Source organism: Accipiter gentilis, chromosome 6 (genome assembly GCF_929443795.1).
Source record: "Accipiter gentilis chromosome 6, bAccGen1.1, whole genome shotgun sequence".
NCBI lineage: Eukaryota > Metazoa > Chordata > Aves > Accipitriformes > Accipitridae > Astur > Astur gentilis.
This window is the reverse complement of record NC_064885.1, coordinates 38,873,127-38,893,808: the sequence shown is the minus strand read 5'-3', so window position 1 is coordinate 38,893,808 and position 20,682 is coordinate 38,873,127. Positions and strand designations below refer to the sequence as shown.

Genomic DNA, 20,682 nt, shown 5'->3' with positions numbered 1-20,682 from the left:
GCCCCTGTGGTGGTGCATTCTCCGTTTCACGACAGCTCGCTCGGTGGTCATGAACTTTGCACATCTGCAAAAGCTGGTCTGAGCTGGTCTCGCTCGGGCTTTGCTGTCCTCGATATCGTCAGCGAATGGAGCTGCCGGGCCAGGGCGGATGGCAGCATCCGTAGCGGACATGCCAAAGTCTGAATCAGACGAGAAAGTGATTAATGCTGATTAATGCCATTACCTTCCAGATAAGCCCCTGACGGGTCTGGCAGCCAAGTCGGATGATGCTCTCAGTCAGCCAGGCTTCACATGGGCACAGAATGTACTTTCTACAGAGGAAGACGGGGGGAAAAAAAAAAAAAAGGATGAGCGTAAGACCACTAATCTTTGCACTGGTCTACTCCAGTAAAGTAAAACTTTAACTGGAGGAGAAAAGTTCCTTGAATTAAAGCCGGCATTGATTCCAGCTGTAGCACCTGCATTCCCCTCTCAATGCTGTAAGGGGGAGGGCCCCGAGGCTGAGCTTTTTGAAGTTTTCCCCGATATTTGTCCTTCCAGCTGAGATCTTTGCCCATCGCGTTTGTTTGCTCGCTGTGTGTGGATACCCAGGCATTTACAAGCACCGTTTCTTTGCATTGTGGTTAAATGCCTCCATGCCGGGAGGCACGGATAGGATTAGACAATTAACAGGCTGCTCCAAGAATCAGAAAACAAACGAGACCCCTGCCCCAATATCCCAAACTGAAACCCTTGGGCACTGTGAAACTCCTGGCCAGGACCGACGTCCCCCTCCGCGATCCCCATCCCATCGCGGGTGCCCGGCCGAGGGAGGATGCTGATTTTCCCCCCTACTCTTCCCAGCCTACCGCGGGCAGTTTGAGGGGGCAGAGACCATCTACGTACCGAAAGGAGAGAACAGGGTGGCTCTTCAGCGTCTTGTAGCCTGTCGTGTCCTCCCTGCTCCTGCTGACCGAGCAGAACCCTCCCTTAACCCAGCATCCCGGGGAGGGGGTGCGGAGCGGCTGGGGAGCTGCAGGGATGCACGGGTGAGCATCAGGCACCTCGCCAGGAGCGCTCCGGCAACTTCCATGGAAACCTTGGATGCCAAAGCCTGGCAGCCCCATGGCCACCAGCCTCCCTTGGCCAGGTCTGCTGGCAAAAGGCGTGAAGTTATGCCGGGGTTCTCCCATCCCTTCCCGGCCCCTCTTACCCTCCCCGCTGGGCTGGGTGCTGGGACCGGGTGCCTGGGGCTGCCTCACCTCTTGCGTACAGCCCCCAGCTGGGCTGCGATACCCTCCTCCAGAGCCTTGCCCCCAGGCAGTTTACGCACAGATTTAGCTCTCAGTGACGAGAACAGATTTAAGCCCCTTTTTTTTTTTTTACGAACAGAGGTCTGGATGCGGATGTGCTGGTGAGCAGAGGCCAGCTCGAGGCTCGGGGATGGGACAGGTCGGTGTGTAAATCTGCCTCCCGCTGCAGTCACGTCCCAAAGGGGCTGTCGGAGCATCACACCTCGCCTGTTACCTTGGAAAACCGAAGCGCAACGTTTCTACGCGGTAGAGCACCGGACCCAACTCCACCAGGGTGAATATCAGCCCGTCAAACCTCTCGCACATTTGACGGCCGGTTGTGGGACCGCAGACCGTGCGGGTATCAGCGTGGCGCAGCTCAGGAGCGATAGTGACCCGTCCCGCGGCTGGCGAGCCTCGCCGGGCAGCAGTCGAGCGATTTGACCGAGGGCACAGAGATGGAAGGGGCAAAGGGGAGGGGGCACCTTCCCTGCGGGGCCAGCCCTGCCATCCTCATCCTCGCCGCTGGGACCCCAGGTTTGCCCGCCTGGGGCTTGTTCCCGCTTTCTCTTGTCCGTGATCTTTGAATAGGTCCGAGGGTGACAATGGGACCCTCAGGACCCCGTTTACCGCAGCCCAGGGACACCTCGTGCGCTCGCGGGAGCTGCTCCGGTCCCAGCCGCAGCAGCCCCGCGATTCCCACCGGGCTGACGGCGGCTGAGCTGCTCAGCTCGGCACCCCCTTCCTACCGACGCAGGGGAAAAAAGCGATGCACAAAACCGTAAGAGACTTCAGAATAATTAGGAGGGGGGGGAAAAAAAAAAAAAAAAAAAAAGGTGTTTGAAGGTGATGAGAGCGTTCGGTCAGCTCGGACGCTGCCTTGCGCAGACTGTCCCCTTGTATGCGCGGGGCTTTCCTTGTCAGGGCAAATGGAGCAGCTCAGCCAGATAAGATTCATCCCACGGTTATTCAGGGAATGCGGTGTGATGCAGAGTTGGAATGTGCAGATGACACACGTGGCTGGGCACTGCCGTGGGTCCAGGTGACCCCAGACTGAGGGCATCACTGCCATTCCCAGGTAAAGCGCTGTAGAAATACCAATTTCACTATTTTTCAGGACAGCAGCACGCACCGCACTGCCGGTTAGTGCTTTGGCCAGTGCTGTAGGGTTTTGTGGCTTTTCTCCAGGGCTCCCAGTAAGAAGCTGCTCCGAGCTGCTCTCGTAGCTTCTCATTGCCCGAGCGTGCAAAATAGGTAAATGCCAGGAATCCCAAGCAGCGCCCAGCCCCTTACCCTGGGTGACTGCACCTTGTAGCACCAATCTTAACATTTTGTGATGGGCATCATTTACATTATTTGCAAACAACAGTGCTTGCATTCTTGCTAATGCTTTATTTTAATAATAAAGTCTAAGAACTACGTATAATGTTACTGTTACGCGGAACTGCCATGCTTATTGCCTACTGTATGTTGCGTCTACTGTAACTGGTGTTGTTGCTAAATCTAATGCTATGAGATAAAAGCAATGGGTTAGAGTTTATGGTTGGGCTTTGCTTTTGAACAATTAACCATGCTGTCACATCAGTGAAAGGAATTTAAAAGATTCCATAGACAGTTGGCTGTCTCTGCGGCTGGGGTAATTTGCACACCCACCTGTTTTACTGCCTTTGGGTCATTCAGAGGCAGCTTAGATGGTAAAAAAAAAAAAAAAAAAAAAAAAAGGGAAAACCAAAAAAGAAAGCATAAACCAAAACAAAAAGAAAAAAAAAGGAAGATCCAGACCATAAGGTTGTGGCTCTCCAGGTATGAGCAGGCTGATGAGAAGCACATCAGAAGCAGGCTCGAAAAGAATGCGATGTATGTTCATTTTTTCTCTGTATATGCACAGCAGCCGGGGCAGGCAGCAGCTCTGGGGCCACCTGCGGGACCGCGGTCAGCCTGATAAAACACATTTGAGAGGGAGAATTTCGTGCCTTTACAGCACAGCTGTAAAGATACCACCAGTGTGTTGGCCTTGTACCCTTCCAGCAAAAACTAGTGGCGTTAAACCAGGGGGGTTTAATGGACCCTTTCCCACCTCCCCAGCTCCGGGTGATGCAGCATCTCCCAGACGAGAAAAATTGGGAAGAAAAGCCAGCAAACCTCTTTTGCGGTAGATCGCAACAAGTAAGACGGGAAGCGAACGGATGCCGCAGGGGCACGGCGGTTGCGACGGGCATCCTACGCCTTGAACCGCATCCTTACTGCTGAGGACATCTCTGCTGGCTCTCCTTAGAGCAGCCGTGCCCTCAGACGGGTGGCTTATCGTCCTGGGGACGGGCACGGCACGGAGGTCCGGCCCACACCTTCAGGAACAGGCTGAATCCGCCCAAGTGATGTTCACGTTGGCCCCAATTACGGAGCAGCACCGCACAAATTGTTGCACGAGCAGCAACAGACCCGTGCGGCCTCAGGTCGAGGCAAGGAATTGCAGCACAACTTCGACCATTTCCAGCAACCAGCCCAGCTCCAGGGCCAGGGTCACCTTGAGCATCCCCTTTCTGTCTCAAAATAGGTAATACGATCGACCCCAAAACCATCGCACAAGAAAAAATGCCATTTGAGAATCATTCCGAAACAGATTTGAAAACACGTTCAATTCCCACAAGCAGCTGCTGCAGCCTTACCTCCGAGCATCCTTTACCTTGGGAATGGTACCCAGCATCTCCCCAGTACCTGCAGTGTGCTGGGGGGGGGAACCAGCAGCCTCACGTGGCCTCGTGCCAGCTCTCGGGGCTTTTCTTTCATTTACCGTGGAGGGTACGACTCATCCCTGAAGTTCATGCAGTACTTCACAGCAACTCTGTAAATAATTGAATCTGCAACAGGCTCGAGTGACTCCTGCATGCACAGACATGATTTCTCTTTTTCCTCCTGCAGCGCCGCTCAGCTGAACAAGTAAGTTTTCTGCGTAAAAACTCCCAGAAACAGGGTTTTAAAAGGAGCCCTGGGTTTTATTTCTTTAAACACCATAATTAAGTAGTTTCTGATAGCATTGATCAACCGCAAGCGAATCAAAGCCAGGAATATTTGGAGGGGAAAGCATGTCTTTATAATAACCATGGGTTGATTCTGTAGAAGAGCAGAAGTTTTCACGTGGCGATGGTCCGTCGAGACATCCCTCGGCCACTGCTCGCTGCCGGGCAGCATCTCAGGGGATCTGCCCCGTCCTCCCGCACTCATCCTGCCCAAACCCACCGCTTTTCCGAGACCCTCCAGTCAAAGGGCGTCACGCCAAGGAGCCCTGAAAAGGCGCTTTACCTCCACGACCTGCTCACGGTTAACACCCCAGGTTTTCTTTACCAGAACATAAAAGGCATGGCTTGATGTTGAAGTTTTGTGTTTTATTGTGGTTGGCACCAGAAATGCGTTTGCTCTGTGGTACGTCCATATACACACTCCGTAGACAAGACTGCGTTAATATTGGTTTCTCATGACTTTTGTTTCAAATGACTCTAAGATTTTAAAAAATACATTCACAAACTACCTTATGTTTAAACACAACAACTCCCTTCTATTTTGTCACTGTGCCCCAAAATCCACAATATATATATATAAAAAATAATAATAATCCAAAGCTGTGTATTCGTCACTTCAAGGGGGACAAACCCCACCCCCCGAACAGTTATCAGTTTGCAACATAATAAAAAGCTCTGGGCTTTCTTTGATTTATATTTTAACCACAGTGAAAATATAAAGAGCTGGTGGCAATCGGTGTCCGTGGCGGGACTCGTATGGGATTTTAATTCCCGTATTGTGGTCTTACGGACATCCCTATGCTCGGCAGGGTGCTCAGCCAGGCGCTGGGCAGGCTGCACCGGGTGCCGGGCGGGTGAAGGGACCCACAAACCGCTTTTTGCCCGTGCTCCTCTGGACGCCGTGCCCTGCCGGGATTCCCACCGTGGAAATCCCTGCCGGCACCGAACCGCGACGCTCTGCCCGCCCGGGTACCGCAGGGCCCGTCCCGTCCCCGCCACCCCACATCGCTTCTTACCCTCGATAAAGATTCGAGTTTGACCAAGTCCTGTTGATTTAATCATTTTTTAATAAAGCCATCGTTACTGAGTACACCAAGATTGCCAGTTAAGCTCTCTATATGTCGCTGGAGGTAACAGAGCTGTGATCGACAGCGGAACGGAAAAAAAAAAAGAAAAAAAAAAAAAAGAAACCAAACCAAAAAACGAACCCCAACCGAAACGAGGTAGGTTAAAACCAGCAACACAGACCTTGTTATGCGACACCCCAACACCACAGGCGGCCATGCTTGCAGCTACTGAGAAAGAAAACCCCAGATACGCACCGAAAATGGAAATCAACTGAGCAGAGTTTATAAGGACACGATTCAACCTGAACTAAACACACACACACGGTTCGGCACAGATGTTCTCTTTCACTGTATGTTGGGTAATTCCTAGGGAGCAGAGGGGGCGGAAAACGAGTAGAGATTCAGACCCTCGGCCGAAGAAACCACACATATATATATTTTTTTTAAGCTCTTTACAAGCCCAATCCAACAACGCGGGGGACGGGCGGCTCGTTTCACGGTCCCCGTCCCCGCACCGGTTGCCTCCGCACACCGGCACCCGGCTCCGGCTTCAGGATCGGGGTGGGGGGATACGAGCGCCCACAGCTCTCCCCGGCTTCGGCATCGGGGTCCGGCGCCGGTGGCATCCCAAAAACCACCGTCCGCCTCGGGGTCGAGCGCGGGGCTCCTCCGACAGCTCCGCCGTCCTCTCCTCCGATTCCCCCCGTCCCGGCGCCCGCGGCCAAACCCCGGGGCAGGCGGGCACCTCCGGAGCAACAACAAATGGCACCTCTGTCCCTATCAAGACACACCATTATGTGAAGATCCATATAGAAATATGGATTGACAGACTTGACAAAAATGGTAGCTGATTTTTATTAGTCTAAGGCTAGTAGTTTAGCCATTTAAAATCCATTTCCCAAAAGAGGGGAAAAAAACCTATTATTTTTTCTCTTCTTTAAAAATCCGTTAAGCCGTTGCTGCCAAAAGCAACATGTAAATGTTGGTGAAGGCAAAAGATTTCTAAAATTACCCAGCTATATGGTTATGGCCTTCATCACAAAGATAAAAGGTACATTTATTGTGCTGTCTCTCACCAGATTTAATTGGTAACTTTACAACATACTATATATTTGATGCTAGCAGGCAGACAGAATTAAAAACAGACTTTTTGACACTGTTTCTTTCCCCGTTCTTACAAAGTAGGGGACAAAGAAAAAGTAAAATTAAAAAAAAAATAAAATAAAATAAAGGAAAACTCATAACCCACTATAACACAGCGTAATCAGGAGACCTCGGGGGGTCCAAGCGCGAAAGTCCATCCCTGCCCGCAGCCCCCGCCCCGGGGCTGACGGTGCCGGGGGAGCGTGGGGAGCGGTGTTCCTCGGCACCCTCCGCATCTGCCTCTACAGTGTTAGTCCACGAGTTTAATGTCCTTTAAATTAGAAATAATGCCATGGCGGTGAGTGCCAAGTGCTCCTCTGTTACCAGTTCATCATGGAGTTTCTGTTGAGAGTCATGAAAAACACTTGGCTGCTTCCTCCGGATCTCACCGATGCAAAAAATACCTGTTTGGAAGCAAAAAAATACCTTCTTGATTATTTTTATTATTGCAAGAAAAAGCCCGTTAATTGTCTCGGGGAGCAAGGAAAGCAGGAGCTGCCCCACACCCTGTGGTTTCCCCTGCCTAAACCTCCCTCTCTGCTCCTTTTCTCCAGTTGACAGCAGAAATTTTACATGAATCCATTGCCTGCTTCTCAGTTTTCCATGGAGCTACGGGGCCGGAGCCAACCCACGCCAGGCTCGGATCAAATTGAACCACTTATTAGTAAACACAGTAATAAAACCTCCCTCGCTGCCACTACCAAAGAGAGCAAGGTTTGGAACACCTTAAAAATACCAAGTTTATCACATTTTACTGCCATGGCATCATTTATTATGCAACATTAATAAGATTGCTGTCAGTGATTTGGATCTTGCGAAACGTTAAACATTTTAGTCAACATCTGCCTCGGTTTGAAATGGTTTTCTTCGGAAAAGTTAGTCCTGGTATTTCAGCTGTTCGTGAAAGTAAAGCTCGGCAAAACAACTTTCCTTCAAGATGCTCAAAGCACAGAAACCTATCAGGACTCTCTATGAAGAATACGATTTTTGGTTCTTCTGGCATGATCCACCAGCATTTGACACCAACAGAAGTCTTAAAAAATAAGTTATAATTTGCAAGTGTCGAAGAGGACAATCTGAAGCCTCTGTCCTTTTTAAAACCAAAAATTATTCAAACTTCACATGACCTTCATCGTTCACCATTTCTCCAGAAAGAGAAACATCTGGTTTTAGGATTTCAAACCCACCAACGACCAGTTGGTTCCAGCATTTCAGAAAGACTGAGGTGGGTTTTTTCCTAGTTTTTCTTAGAAAAGGCAAAAAAAAATCAATAGGAGCAAACCAGAAAAAGAAAACCAGTATAAAACCTGCAGTCAAGTACTCAAAAGTTAGGAAAAAAGCAAACTGGGGGTATTAGGGCAACTTAAATTCAGCTTCATGGGCAGCATCCCACGGTATGAGCTCCAGCCTAACTCCATGCAACAGGTGGGGCAATGCTTGACTAATGAGCAGCTGGTCAATAAACTGATGGTGCCCTCAAACCTTATTTATTGGGCGTTATTAAACCCTGCTCTGGGGACGGAGCAATCAGTTTCTTCACCTGTTTTGTGATCACGCTCGTTATGAAAGAACTCCCTGCTGCATGGTCCCGATTTATCTCAGTGAAGCCTTGTGAGATGAGGAAATACCAATAGCAGAAACAGACCTCGGCATTCAACCATCTCTACCATGCGAATGTTCCTTTTTCCTCCAGCAATTTCTCCTTCCCTCGTTCCCTGCACCCCTTGCCCTTCAGCAACACCCACGGCGGGGGTCATCTACGTGACAACCGCATTCCCCAAGCAACTCTGGTGACCCTCTAGAGCGGTATTTATCAGCGCTGTCCACAGAAAAAGATGGGGCTCCGTGGAGAGAATAGTGTAAGATGCATCAAAATGCCTCTAAAAATGCATCCAAACGTTTCTGCACCAGAGCTCAAATCGGGGTCACTTACACATCCTTACCGCTACCATTTCTCAACTTTGGCAGAGGTCACTTGGCAGCCTCAACAGTTAATGTTCAGATGCAAGACTTGGGAGAAAGTCAAGCCAAGTCAACACAGATGGCAGCCAGAGGTGGAAGAGATCTTGCAGACCTTCCCACCACAGCTGAGGTCTGCGTCCGCTGGAGAGAATTAATTGGGAGTGGATTTATGGGCACCGCTTATCAAATAGGCCCTTCAGATTAATTACTAACCCCAAGATAAACCAGATTTAAAGTCTAAAAGTAGCTTGTAGCTTAAAGCACGGACACAAGCTTTGAAGTGGACTTACCTTATCATTTCTTTCACATAGAAACTTTAACCTTTGAGCTCGCTTGTGCATAAATACTCCATCCAAATGTCCCGTCTCCACTGACCGAATTTCAATAGCTTTCTCTCCCCAGCCCATTATTTGATTGGAATGAATGTAGGCTGTCAAAAGGAAGCATTTGGGAGGTGTTACAATGTGTGTTGAGCTCAATATTACACAACAGGCAGAAAAGCTCTCATCGGCTGTTACTCAAAGCCAACGGAGGTCAATGGCAGAGCTCTGACTGCCGGAGGCACAGGCAGTGAGGCGTGTGCCCGCAGGGATAGTATCTTTAGGGAGCACTTTCCATCCAGAAATTGCTGAGTAATTTAAACAGAAGAAGTATCACTTCTTCCGATTTCTGCGGGTGAGGAGCTGGGCAGTGGTTTGCCTCCATGGGTCACAGAGCTGAGCAACAGCAGAGCCAGAAGAGCAACAAGCCAAGGGCTCCCAGCTCTGCACCCAGCCCCTCTTCCACGCAACACAGCATCCCACCAGTGCAACGGCTTATATCAGCTTATACTTAAGATAAACCAGAGCTCAAATCTTCAAGAAGTCACTTGCTTTTATTACGGAGGACCAAACTGTAGAAATTTAGCTACTGCATCTCTTATCTGGCTGAAAGAAATCTGCTTTCATAAATGAAAGCCCAGATGACTCCATCTCAGCATTCTCGACTCCGCATCTTACTCGTCACTTGTCTTTTAAGCAAGTGAAGAGGAATGGTTGACCTACCCACGGAAGTAGGCATTTCTCCCCACTGGAGCACCACATCTTTAGTTATCCGTCCATATGTGTTCACATATACGCCTTCATCCTCATAGCACACAAGCATCTCCATCCCGTCTGTTTTAGGCAGGATGACAATGGCGTGAGGAGTAATATTGCCCTGAATCTGCAGTTAAAATAAACCCTAGAAGTCAGAATTACATTGAATGGAGGAAAGGGTAGGGGGAAGGGAGCAGAGCCTTAGGAAAACAAAACCCCAAACCAACCCGAGAACAAACCCCTCCCCCCATTTACCAAACAGGCATTGGCTTTCAGAGATAAGCTTCAAGGGGAATAAACTGTCATGTTTACCCTACCATCAAAGCTGTCTGATACGTCAAGGATAAACAGGTTCAGCAATTATAGAGAGATCACAACATATACGCCCCCAAGACTGATGGCTGACACTCGGCTGTAACACAAATAAGCGGCTGCTGACTTGATGAATCCATCTCCTATTCAAATTAAGGCAACTAAGCCCGTCTCTAGCTCCAAGGGCAGCTACAGCGACTTTCCACCCATGTCTGCCCTTCCATAGCTAAGACAACACACAACCAGCCCAAACTGCCCCTGTACTTCTCCCTGTGCTTCTTGCCAGCTTTCGCAGAGGAGGCTCTGCTGGTCGGATCAGATTCAGCAGTTCCTGGATTTGATCAGTGACACAGTTTCTCCTAGACCAGTCTCTCATACTGCTTGGGCCAACGGCATGGACAGAGCTTAAATAAGCCAACAAGAAAATCCTCATCTACAGTATTTTTTGTAGCACCGGTTCTCTCTTGAAAAAGCTGATGGACCTGGGAGAGGTCCTGTGGTGAGTCCAGGCTGGCAGGGGGTTTGGGAGTTTTGAACAGCAGGATTCCTGAGATTTGGGCTACCCTAGTCCTGCAATCTTCACCAGGGCAAACGGTGCTGCCCCAGCAGGAACAAACGTTGGTGAGCACATCTGGGACACCGTGCAACGGGATGGGGCGCCGGGCATCCAGCTGTTGGTGGGTCTACGTTGTCCAACAACCAAGAAAGAACCTGGTTTCGTGGTATCTTGCCCTACAGAGACCTCCATCACTGCTCCATGCAATGTACAGACAGATTCTCCTTTCTGTGGGACACGGCGGCCTTAAACCTGACTGCTTGGGCACGAGGACAGAAATAGCCTCTGCAAATAATGAACATGGAGTATGTGATACTTCCGAGTCCTCTTTAAGCCAGTACCAATGAAGATGGCACCGAAGAATGTCATACCCGTGGCAAGATGTCACCTGACTGGTCACCATTCCTGAGCCACCAGGAGCCTGCCCAAACCTTGCTGGTGACCTGCGTTAGTCATGCAGCAGCACTCCCCCGTGTACTCACGTGAGATGGGATATAGATATCATAAGAGTTCCCAGAATCTACATCAATCACGTGGAAACCAGTGTGTGATCCAAAGATAACCTTGAGTCTTTGACCCTCTTCTACAGTCAGATCCACGAGCAACGGCTTGTGCTGGAGATCTGCAAAAGACTTTTATAATCCCTTCGGTGAGTATCACAGAAAACCAACAAATCCCCATAGCAGCAGCCCGATACGGTTTTGAAATCGTACTTGTTTGACTGTGTTGCCTACTAAATATGTGGTTAGTTATATTCCCGGCCCTCTGTTCCTATGTCAGATGCCTCAGAGGGTATTACCCACTCGCTCCAGCCATCCCAGCAGATAAGCGCTCACCCTTGCCAAGCACAGCTCTTTTCCCCCAGGAGCCTGAGGCCAGCCCGAGGATTGGGTCTCTAAAGGAAGGCGACAGCTCAATTTTACATGAGCGTGCACACAGCCAGCACACGGGGACCCCCGATGGCAGTGCTGCTCTGGGCAACAAGAGCAACGTCTGCAGAAAGCTGTGACCACCCACCTCCACTCCCGGCAGGGATCACCACTCCTGTTTGGACAGCTGAAATGAGTCAGATTAGCAAAGACCTACTTTTCTCTGTTCAATCTAATCTGCTAGATGCAGGCTGGGACCAGCTCCCTGGCATGCACCGATCCAGAACAGAGTATCTCTCCATGGCTTAGGTCCTCAGCAGGAGGGTGAAACACCCGCAGGGAGGGAAAAGGACTCCTGGCTCTCTGTGCGAGGACCACTCTGACTCCTGGCAGGGAAAATCTGTGGGTGGTATTTCCCATTCTGCCAGCAGATCCCTGCCTGCAAGGCAAGGAAAGGATGCTCAGCACCCCCAGACTGGAGAAGCAGCACCAGGAGCACCACCCAGCATCCTCACCAGTGCCCGCAGAGGCTGGATCCCAGGCCATTTTAATGCTGCTGAGCTCTCCATGTCACTGAGCCCGTTTATTCTGGCTTTTGTTCAGAAAAAGCAAATGTGACCTAATACTGAATAAGCCCACTTGTGCTGGGAGGATGCAAAATGAGATTACTCAGCATGAATGTCTCCAGAAGACATTGCCCCTTGTGACTTGTCTCTGCACAGAGCTTCGGATGAAAAGTGCTTTAAAGGATTGAGTACAAAATACCCGTTGGCAGGTTATAGAGGAGAAAGGTCTCACTGAAGGAAACTGAGGTAGATGACAAGGGAGAGAAAAAGAAAGAGTGGGTCATTCTCCTGGACTTTCTGCCTTGAAACAGAATCCACACTGCAGAAGGGGAGAGGACCTTGCAAAATCAAAATGGAAAATAATGCCAACCCGTTTTCATGTTTTATGTGAAAAATTAGTCACAGGTTAAAAAACCAGAAAATCAAACCCAAAACCCACCAAAAACCCCAACTCAATTTTACTCATGGGCATTTGGTCAGCCTTCTGCAAACTTCCCAAGTACAGCCTGCCAGCATAAGCTAGTATTAACACTTAATCATTAGCCTGTATCCCATCTCTTCAGCCAGAATGTATCCCTTCTCCCATGCCTGCCAGGCATCCCAAGGAGCTCAGCTACGTAAGTAAGATGGTTTTCTGCTCTGCATAGTACAGAAATCTTGTGTATTTACAATTACAGAGTGTATTTTGGTTAAAAGATAAACATACCTTAAATGCCATAAACTTGTGATATGGTTTAGGAGCCCAAGCGTAGATCTCTACAGCATTCTTTAAGGCAATCACCAAGAACTTGATTCTTTCATACTTCACTAAAATGAAAATAAAACCAATTTTAAAAACGTTCACTTTCCTTCCAACAAGACTGAACAACTCATCTCCAGGAATAGCTTCTGAGGCTGTCTCTCTGTTGGTTCCCATTTGGTAAAGTGTCCACCTAATACATACAGATGAATTCCAAATTTATTTGTGGCTACGGTCTAGCCATACTTTTAAGAGAAGCTGTCAGGTCAGATCTAAGACTAGAGAACGGACATGTCTTCAGACATTTTTTTTTCCAGAGAGGCCACCCACCGACTTTGTAGTGGATGCATCCCTCCAGATCTCCGACTGTGATCCAGCCCTGCTTCTTCTCCACTTCAGGGTCATTGTGTAAAATCCTGTTTCTCAGCCAGGAGAGATAGTACACGCGCAGCTTGTTCTTCTTTCCTGTTGGCAAAGGAAACTTCCCTGTCAGAGCAGAGCACGTGTGTATGGGGAATCTTGATTTCAGTGCTTATTTCCACTCACAAGATGATAAAATTAAAGTTAGCTTCTCAGTGAAGTTGAAAATAGTAATTTAGTTGTTGTATTGGGTTTTTTACCCAAGAAAAAAACCTACGGAAAGCAGAGCCCAGACCTCTGTCTCCCAGACTGCAGGCAGATACTGGAAGAGCCAGGCTCTTGCTTCCCGCAGGCTGGAAATGTTCCTTTTCCTATAAATCAGTGTTCACGGAGAGACAGTTGGGCACAGCACGGCCGTGACCCCAAGCTCTCTTACAGCTCAGGGCTTACCCAACCACTCAACTACCTGGTTTCTTTCCTCTCTTCTCCTTCATACAACATTAATTCCACCTTGGAGCTGAGACACGAGCTTGGTCTGTGACAGGCACTGCTATTTGCCGACAAGCCCGGTGCTGGGCTCTGCAATGCTGGGGGTCTGCCAAATTTCTGCACGCCTGCCTGCTCTTGGATGGCTGTGATCTGGCTACAAACCTCCCTGCTGCTGCAAAGCCACCGCTACAGGGAGAGGACACAGCTCGAGTCCGGTGGGAGAGGAGCCCAAACATAAACCAGGGGCTCTGCCTGCCCATGGGTTTCCACAGGTCCCCGGGGCTTGTTCTCAGCTCCGTCTTGGGGGCCGGTGCTCCGAGTGCTAGCCCCCCATTCATCTTCCAGCTGTACTGAACCCCTTATTCCTACAGTTGTATCTCCAAAACCCCAGGGGAGCTGCAGACCAAGGTAAACGACGAAGCAGAGGTTTTGAAGAGCTCTATCTGAATGGAACGGGAATTTGTGGGCGAATGCAGAATGAGCCCGGGGGTTTTTGAACAACGTGAAAGTAAACAGAAGGATGATAACAAGCAATTTTCCTAACGAGCATTTCTCTCGCTGTCCTCTGTGAGCTTTGCAGGGCAGGTATCAGCAGGAGGAGGTTCTGCCTTGGCTCTGCCACCCGTGTGCTTCACAGGGCTGCTCTCCAGGGGGGATGCTGGGTGCTCTCCTGAGAGACTGGACTACAGAGTTTTTGCTTTTTTTGCCAGAAATCACCCCAGGAGCCCGATTTCAGAGCTCTGGAGCTCCCAGCTGAACGCGGGGACAGTGACAAGCCTGTGGCCCTCATGATGCTCGGGGCACCCTGAGCACACCATGGTCTGAGCTGGAGCCCTGAAGCCACGGTTCATGGCTCCCTTGGCGAGAGCCGAAGAGACCCAAAAGCAGAGCTCGCTGCCCCCTCAAGCCGTGACTACCTGCCTTGCTGGGGGATCTGCCTGTATCCTGGCACCTTCCCTCCCCTGCTAAACTAAAGATGAAGCGGAGCTCTTGGAGACATTCTTGCAGAGCTGACGCCTTCGATTCTGGAATAAACCACCTCCCGCTCCCCTGGGAACTTCCCTCTGACACCGGTGAGCAGGTTTTGTCCGAGCTGGAACTGCTCGGGGTGTACGGCCAAGAAGGTGAATGCTGGGGTGAAAGCACGAGAGGCGTACCTGATATTGTCACGAGGACATTAAGGCCCTCGAGTACGTCCATCTGTTGAAATCGCCGTCTGTTGATGAGGTTGTAGACCTTCCCTTGCCCGCTTCGATCCAGCAGCATCAGACCATTTTCTGTGCCCACCAGCAGATTGACACCTAAAGAGGAAAGGGCAATGGGCACCAGGAGCCACAGCTGCTCCCGGGGACGACGGTCTGAGCTCGTCTTTGCCACCACCGTGAGAGTGACCGATCCCAGCTAAGGCTGTGATCTTCCTACGAATGCCAAGGGTCACTCAGACAGCGCAGGGACTTGGGGACGCTAGCCTTGCCTGGGACGGAGAAGGGGACAACCAGAGGCAGGGGCTTGGTTCTGCAATGGCAGGTTTGCGTTTTGTCACCAGCCACACGCTCCGGGGAGTTTTGCCGAGGGCACGGCGTGCTCAGGGCTTACCCCATAAAGCGGCACAGAGAATCTCCGAGTTGAAACGCTTCTTGTATTTCCGTATCTCCGGAGTGTCGCTGTGGGGACGGATGTTGGTGGGGTTGACGTTCACCACCGAAATCTTCCGGGCTTCGTTCAGCTTGGCCTGCTCCTGTCTGAGCAGCTCGCTGGTGAACAGGGCTTGCAAGGAAACACAAGACAGGGAGGTGTGATGGATTAACTCTTCTGGCACCTCTTTTTTGGGACAGGAAGACGATATGTGGTTTATTTCCTGATGGGGGAGTCATCACAATGTTACAAGCTACTAGTCTGGAGAGGAATCATCAGGATTTTCTCGTGGGTTGGAACCAACACCAAACCCATCAGCAGGTGATGTTCCCAGACCTCCAGCCCTGCCTACCGAGCTGACCAGCACTCTTTGCTGCCCGCCTGCCTGCCTCTGACCATTTTCAATGACTTCAGAGCAACAGCCAGCTATTTGGAGCAATTACCACCTCCCAGTTCTGCCAGGAACATTTCTTCTGTCTGCCCAGGCAGACGGGTGGGTGGATTTCTGCTGCTCCCTGTTTTCTCCCAGACCTTTCTGGTGACATTTCGTTAGCGGGACAGAAGAAGTTGGATGGAAACGGGAGAGCACAAGGATGCAGACATGAGTGATGCTTGGACAAGAGTAAGTGAAATGTGAAAGAGGTTCAGTGGGGTTATTCAGGCTCCATGACCTGGTTTCCACGAGGCCCTCCCTTCTCAAACTGGCCACATTGCCTACCAGTAGCAGACGACTCTTCATCCTCATCTTCATCTTCATCAGTAGGCGAGGTCTGATACACTCTGGTGTCCACAAAGGGAGTGAAAGAGGCTTTGGTGCTACTTCCCATACCATACTGGAAAACAAACAGCAAAGAGAGAGCTCAGAGCACAGAAATAACAATAATTCTGTGTACGTGTGTGTATGTAAGACTTTCTAATTAGCAGACACAGTGCCTGCCCCTGCGGTGTCCTTTTCGAGCCTTATATCAACATCTGCTCCTTCTCCCACATAACTAATCAGGAAAAACATTAAATTGGATTTGTGAGTGTCCATGAGCAACAGAAAACAAGAGGAGCAGGACCCGGCTCTGCTCTCTTCTCTCAGGCAGAAGCACAGCACAGCCATGAGACCAGTTAGCGGAGAAGCCGCAGGGCCAGAGGCAAAAGATGATGCAGGTAAAAACCAATTTGTCTGCATGTAACACACCTGCCTTTAAAAACCTGCTCTGGGATGTCAGGCCGGTGAAGGTTTGCTTTTCCCCTCTCCCACCGTGCAGGCAAGGTTGGCAGGACGGTGCTGGGAGCCCCTGGAAAGCCCTGGCATGGGGCAAGCTGACACGGACCAGAGACCACCAGAGTAATTCAGAGAGCTGGAAAAGGTGGGACTGTTGCTTTCCTCGTGCCAAAACCAAACGCTAACTAGCACGGTCTGGGCAAAGATTTTATTTCAACAGGTCGTGGAAATCTATTTTAGGACCTGTAAAGCTTAGGCAGGAGAGCTCGTACAGCTGTAATACTGCTCTGCTTTTACTGCCTGTTACCTAGGGATTTGCTGGGCTAAGCCCAAAATATTGATGCCCCTGGAAAGTAGGAAAAGTCAGCTCTCTAGCAAAACACCTATTTTTCGTTCTGCTGGGCTGTTATCGCTGGTCCTCACACCTATAGCTGAGGCAGGACCCAGCAATGCCCCTCAGTCCGCCTGGCTGCTCCAGTTTTGGGAGGATCTGAAGTGCTGGAGGTGGAGAAGGCTTGGGGTAAGCAAGCTGTGCGGTGCTTTAGGGACAGCTTTTAAACAGGAGGTGTTTGAAAATGCCTTGGACGCTTGTCAGAAGATGGCATCCCTGACATTGCTCCATCCCCCCACAAAGTCTGGTCTTCGGCACATCTCATGCGGACGACACGTACGGGTCGCTTGCAATTTCAATGAAGTGTTTTAAATTGTCTACAGCATTTCAGGTGAGACTGCAGCAAGGGCCATTTCTAAGCTAACAAAACTTAACCTGAAGGTATCGCAGGAAATGTCAGAGCCAAGACTCTGCCAAGGGAATTTGGGGAGGAACAAACTGCAACATCACATTGCTTTCTTTTTAAAGCCATTGCTTAGTTAAGGCAGAAAACGAGGCTAAGACCTTCTCCCAAGCAAAAGGAAATTCTTGCTTTGGGATTCAAAGCGGAGTGATTTTCCCCCCTCGTTCAGCAGCTTATTTTTCCTACTCCAGTATTTACCCAGGATACCCTTTATGTATGAGCTCCGTTAAGAGCTGCAACAGCAGCAAACCCCAAGTCACTCTGCAGCAGCACTACCGCTCGCATTTTTCTTCCTCGGGACATTTTCCCTCCCTGAAATAAATCTTCCTCAGCTTTCACGGCACCGAGTCACCAAAGCCCAGGCTATTCCCCATGCCCAATGCCACCGCCGCAGCCCCTGTGCCGAAACATGCCATGAGGACAAGCCCGTGCCGCGGGAAGCTGTACCGAAGCTGGGCTGGGCTCGTACGTGTCCTCCAGCGAGCCACAAAAAGATTTAGGGGCAAAAAACCACTGGGTGCAGGAGCCACCCTCGTGGCTTGGGACATTCCAAGCATTTTGGGGCTGGCATCCATGGGTGAGCCGGCATCCATGCCCCGTGCGTGCCAAAAGCGCGCTGCGCATCCCGCTTCCCTCCTGTCTCCGTTCCCCTGACAGCCCGCCTGTTTCCATAGAAACGGGATGGATTTCCAAAAAGTACATGGTAACTGAGACCCATGGAAGGAGTTAACAGCCTGCGGCAGGGAAGGCTGCAGGAACAGACATCGCATTTACATACACAGTGGGGCCATATTTGCGTGCGCGTGGAAGAGATCCTCACTACTTTTGTGCTTCCTTCATATCCAAGAAATACACAGTTTTTTCCCTGTGCTGGATGTGTTTTCCAGAAAACACCAACAATTCAAGGAGGAGAAAAATTCAGTATTTACAGGGATGCGTTCCAGCTGAGAGCCAGGTGCTTTCCAACAAATGAATTACGATGACATCCCTCATCCCAATGCACCCAGCATTTCTTTTCTTTGCTCAGATCCAGCTATTCTCCCCAGAAACTGGCATTTTAGTAACTTCCAAGGCTGTTACTTGAATATTAAGACCTCATCTTCCTCCAGGCCTTGTTCAACTGCCTATAAACCTCCGTGGTGGCTTAACAGAGAGAGCATCAAGCTGCAGGATGAGGTCGTGCTTGCTCCCTTCTTTTTGCTCGCAGCACCATGAGTCACCTGGAAGCCTGCGAACTAAATCCCCAAGTTTCCACTTACACCCACTCCTGGCTCAGTCAGCCCTAAAAATGCAGTTTTAGAAATGGAAAAGATCTTCTTGGTTGGTATTCTACAAATGAATGTATTTAAACCCAATCCTTGCCCATGTTTAAGCAGTCCCAGGATGACCGTGGAAGGTGTTACTTTCAAGATCATCTCTCTCATCACCGCTTTTAAAGGCAACGAGGAAATGGATAAAACCTTGAGGTCAAGTCATGCACCATCTGTTCTTACGTTTTATCAACGCTCAACTTCAAGCAATTTTTATTTTTATACTGCTAGTAAAAAGTACACCATAAAATGAGTACCTCATTTCTATGAAAGAGAATACGATGACAGAACTTTTGATGTATAATGAACAAAATGAAAAGAAAAAAATTAAATAAAATAGCTTATTTAGCACCAAAGGGGTTGATTTCTCATGGGAAAAGAGAACTGTGCCTGGTTCCCACAGCTGGTGATGGTAAGCAGGACACATTGATTCCCTTGGCATATGTGGCACATCTTGTACTTCCTAGGACTTTTTACACCTTATACAATGTTAACGTTCAATCGCTTCCCTGTGAAACAGCTACCGGGGAGAAATACTTTACCATGACAGGGAAGATGCAATTTTAAAGGTGTGCGGGTTTTTTCTAGTCTGAGGAACTATCCAGAATTTTGCTGTCTTTGTTTTTTGCTAACCTTTGGAGTCAAATTAAGTATCAGAGATTGCACAGGTGGAATCTGGGCCCAGTGGAAGTTAATGGCATCACTGGCTCTCATCATTTTCTTGTATATCCAAGTGTCAAAAAAAAAAAGGGGCTTTCACATCCGTTGGCAGCGTTCAAGCCATCACCACCAAAACTCCAGCTGGTGGGCTTGAGCTAAGACCTAATAGACATTTCTACCATCAGCCATAGACCTGTATAGCAAAAACCCATCAGATGCCCTTGTATTTCCACTACGCTCACCCGCGTGGACCAGAGAGAGAGAGAGAGAGAGAGAGAAGAGCCAAGAAAGCCAGGGAGGAAAGCAGGAAAGCCCCTTTACGAGGCAGAGATGTTAATACTTGTTTAAAGCGATGCAAAGGAGAAAGAGGAGCCCCCCACCACCTACTTCAGGCACCGAGTCCATGTCCTGCGCATGCGTGGAGACTCGCCCCAGGGCCTCGGTCGGCGTGCCCGCCGGCGAGTGGCTTTGCTGCACCAGGTCAGGGAGATTGATGTGACCTGCAAAGCCATTGCTGGCTGCGTGGCCAGAACGCTTTTTTTCACCAGAGGTCTGCAGAGACACAAGGCATGAGGAAGAAAGAGAAAGGGGGGGGGGGGGGAGAGAAAAAGAAGAGAAAAAACCCAAACAAAACCAAGTCGTTGGCAGTCCCCCAGTTCCCAGAGCAAGCGCAGGAGAAGGACCCTCTCTGTTTCCATCCCCATGCAATCTGGCAAGCAGCAAACCAACCCCCCACCCCAGGAGAAATGAAGACAGGATTAATCACAAAGTCAATACAGAGTAATTAGCCATGTTACAGCGAGAGAAGCCTGATCACCATCATTTTGAGACGAGGAACATAGGGCAGATTCTGCTCTTGCCACCATGGGTGCAAACCCCATGGCCAGCTCTCCTCCCACAAAGCCACCGGTGACAGCAGAATCTGACCCCTCGATCAGCGTTAGCCTGAACGGCTTTGCACAGCTACGGCAGTGAGTAGCCTGACTGCAAATGCCAACACAGCCCCCGTTGCATGTTTCTGTAACCCAAAACAGCAGTGAACAGCGGCAGCGTTGGCAGAACATCGGCAGAACGACTGGCATCTCGCTCTGCACGCAAGGATCCCGGGACTCGCCCGCAGTTCCCCTTCCTCTGCATCCCCACCTCGTGCAAGGCAGGTGCTGGGAAGTTTCTCCCCTCCCTGCTTATTGTATTGAGATATTTGCCATTTTGATGAATCCCACCTACCTGGAGCACATCAATGAGATCATTACAGAGACTTGCCCATTTATTTGGATTAGTGGAAAACTCCCGCTGAACAGGCTCGCCGAGTTTCTGACCAGTCCTGACAACATTTATCTTTTGATCGCTCGTTACCATCACCTTCAACCACTTTGCCATCCCACCAAAGAGCGAAAAGCCCTTTGCCCAAAGCCAAATGACCTCAGCGCGTCCGTCCTCTCACAGCTACGGCAGTGGGGGGGAGCAAACAGCAAGCACCCAGCATGAGGCTGCACTTTGGGTTTCTTATCACACTCCCTTGTCCCAAAGGGGTTTCCCAGCTGCCTGTCTTGCCCGTGGCTTTGAAACCCTTCCGCATCACTTGTTTTCTCATACGGCCTTGCTGCCATGGCACGTGTTTCACAGTTGTGGTGCTTAACACC

General features: G+C 49.9%; 2 protein-coding genes across 7 annotated transcripts in view; one reads left to right on the top strand and one right to left on the bottom strand.

Annotated features, from left to right (window-relative positions):
• SKIL (SKI like proto-oncogene) overlaps positions 1-20,682 on the top strand; it is a 237,469-nt gene that overhangs the window by 154,391 nt on the left and 62,396 nt on the right. The gene's annotated exons all lie outside the window — the stretch shown is intronic.
• TNIK (TRAF2 and NCK interacting kinase) overlaps positions 4,670-20,682 on the bottom strand; it is a 169,551-nt gene continuing 153,538 nt past the window's right edge. For 3 of the 6 annotated variants that reach the window (XM_049803970.1, XM_049803974.1, XM_049803971.1), the window contains exons 23-32: positions 19,427-19,591; positions 15,781-15,895; positions 15,024-15,194; positions 14,585-14,728; positions 12,909-13,043; positions 12,546-12,646; positions 10,887-11,036; positions 9,504-9,663; positions 8,751-8,890; positions 4,671-6,902 (exon numbers count right to left, since the gene is read on the bottom strand). In XM_049803970.1, the coding sequence (XP_049659927.1) occupies positions 6,819-6,902; positions 8,751-8,890; positions 9,504-9,663; positions 10,887-11,036; positions 12,546-12,646; positions 12,909-13,043; positions 14,585-14,728; positions 15,024-15,194; positions 15,781-15,895; positions 19,427-19,591 (1,365 nt within the window). In that variant the 3' untranslated portion in view covers positions 4,671-6,818. Of the gene's footprint in view, positions 6,903-8,750; positions 8,891-9,503; positions 9,664-10,886; positions 11,037-12,545; positions 12,647-12,908; positions 13,044-14,584; positions 14,729-15,023; positions 15,195-15,780; positions 15,896-19,426; positions 19,592-20,682 lie in introns of all 6 variants that reach the window. The other 3 variants (XM_049803969.1, XM_049803972.1, XM_049803973.1) reach the window with 3 other exon arrangements.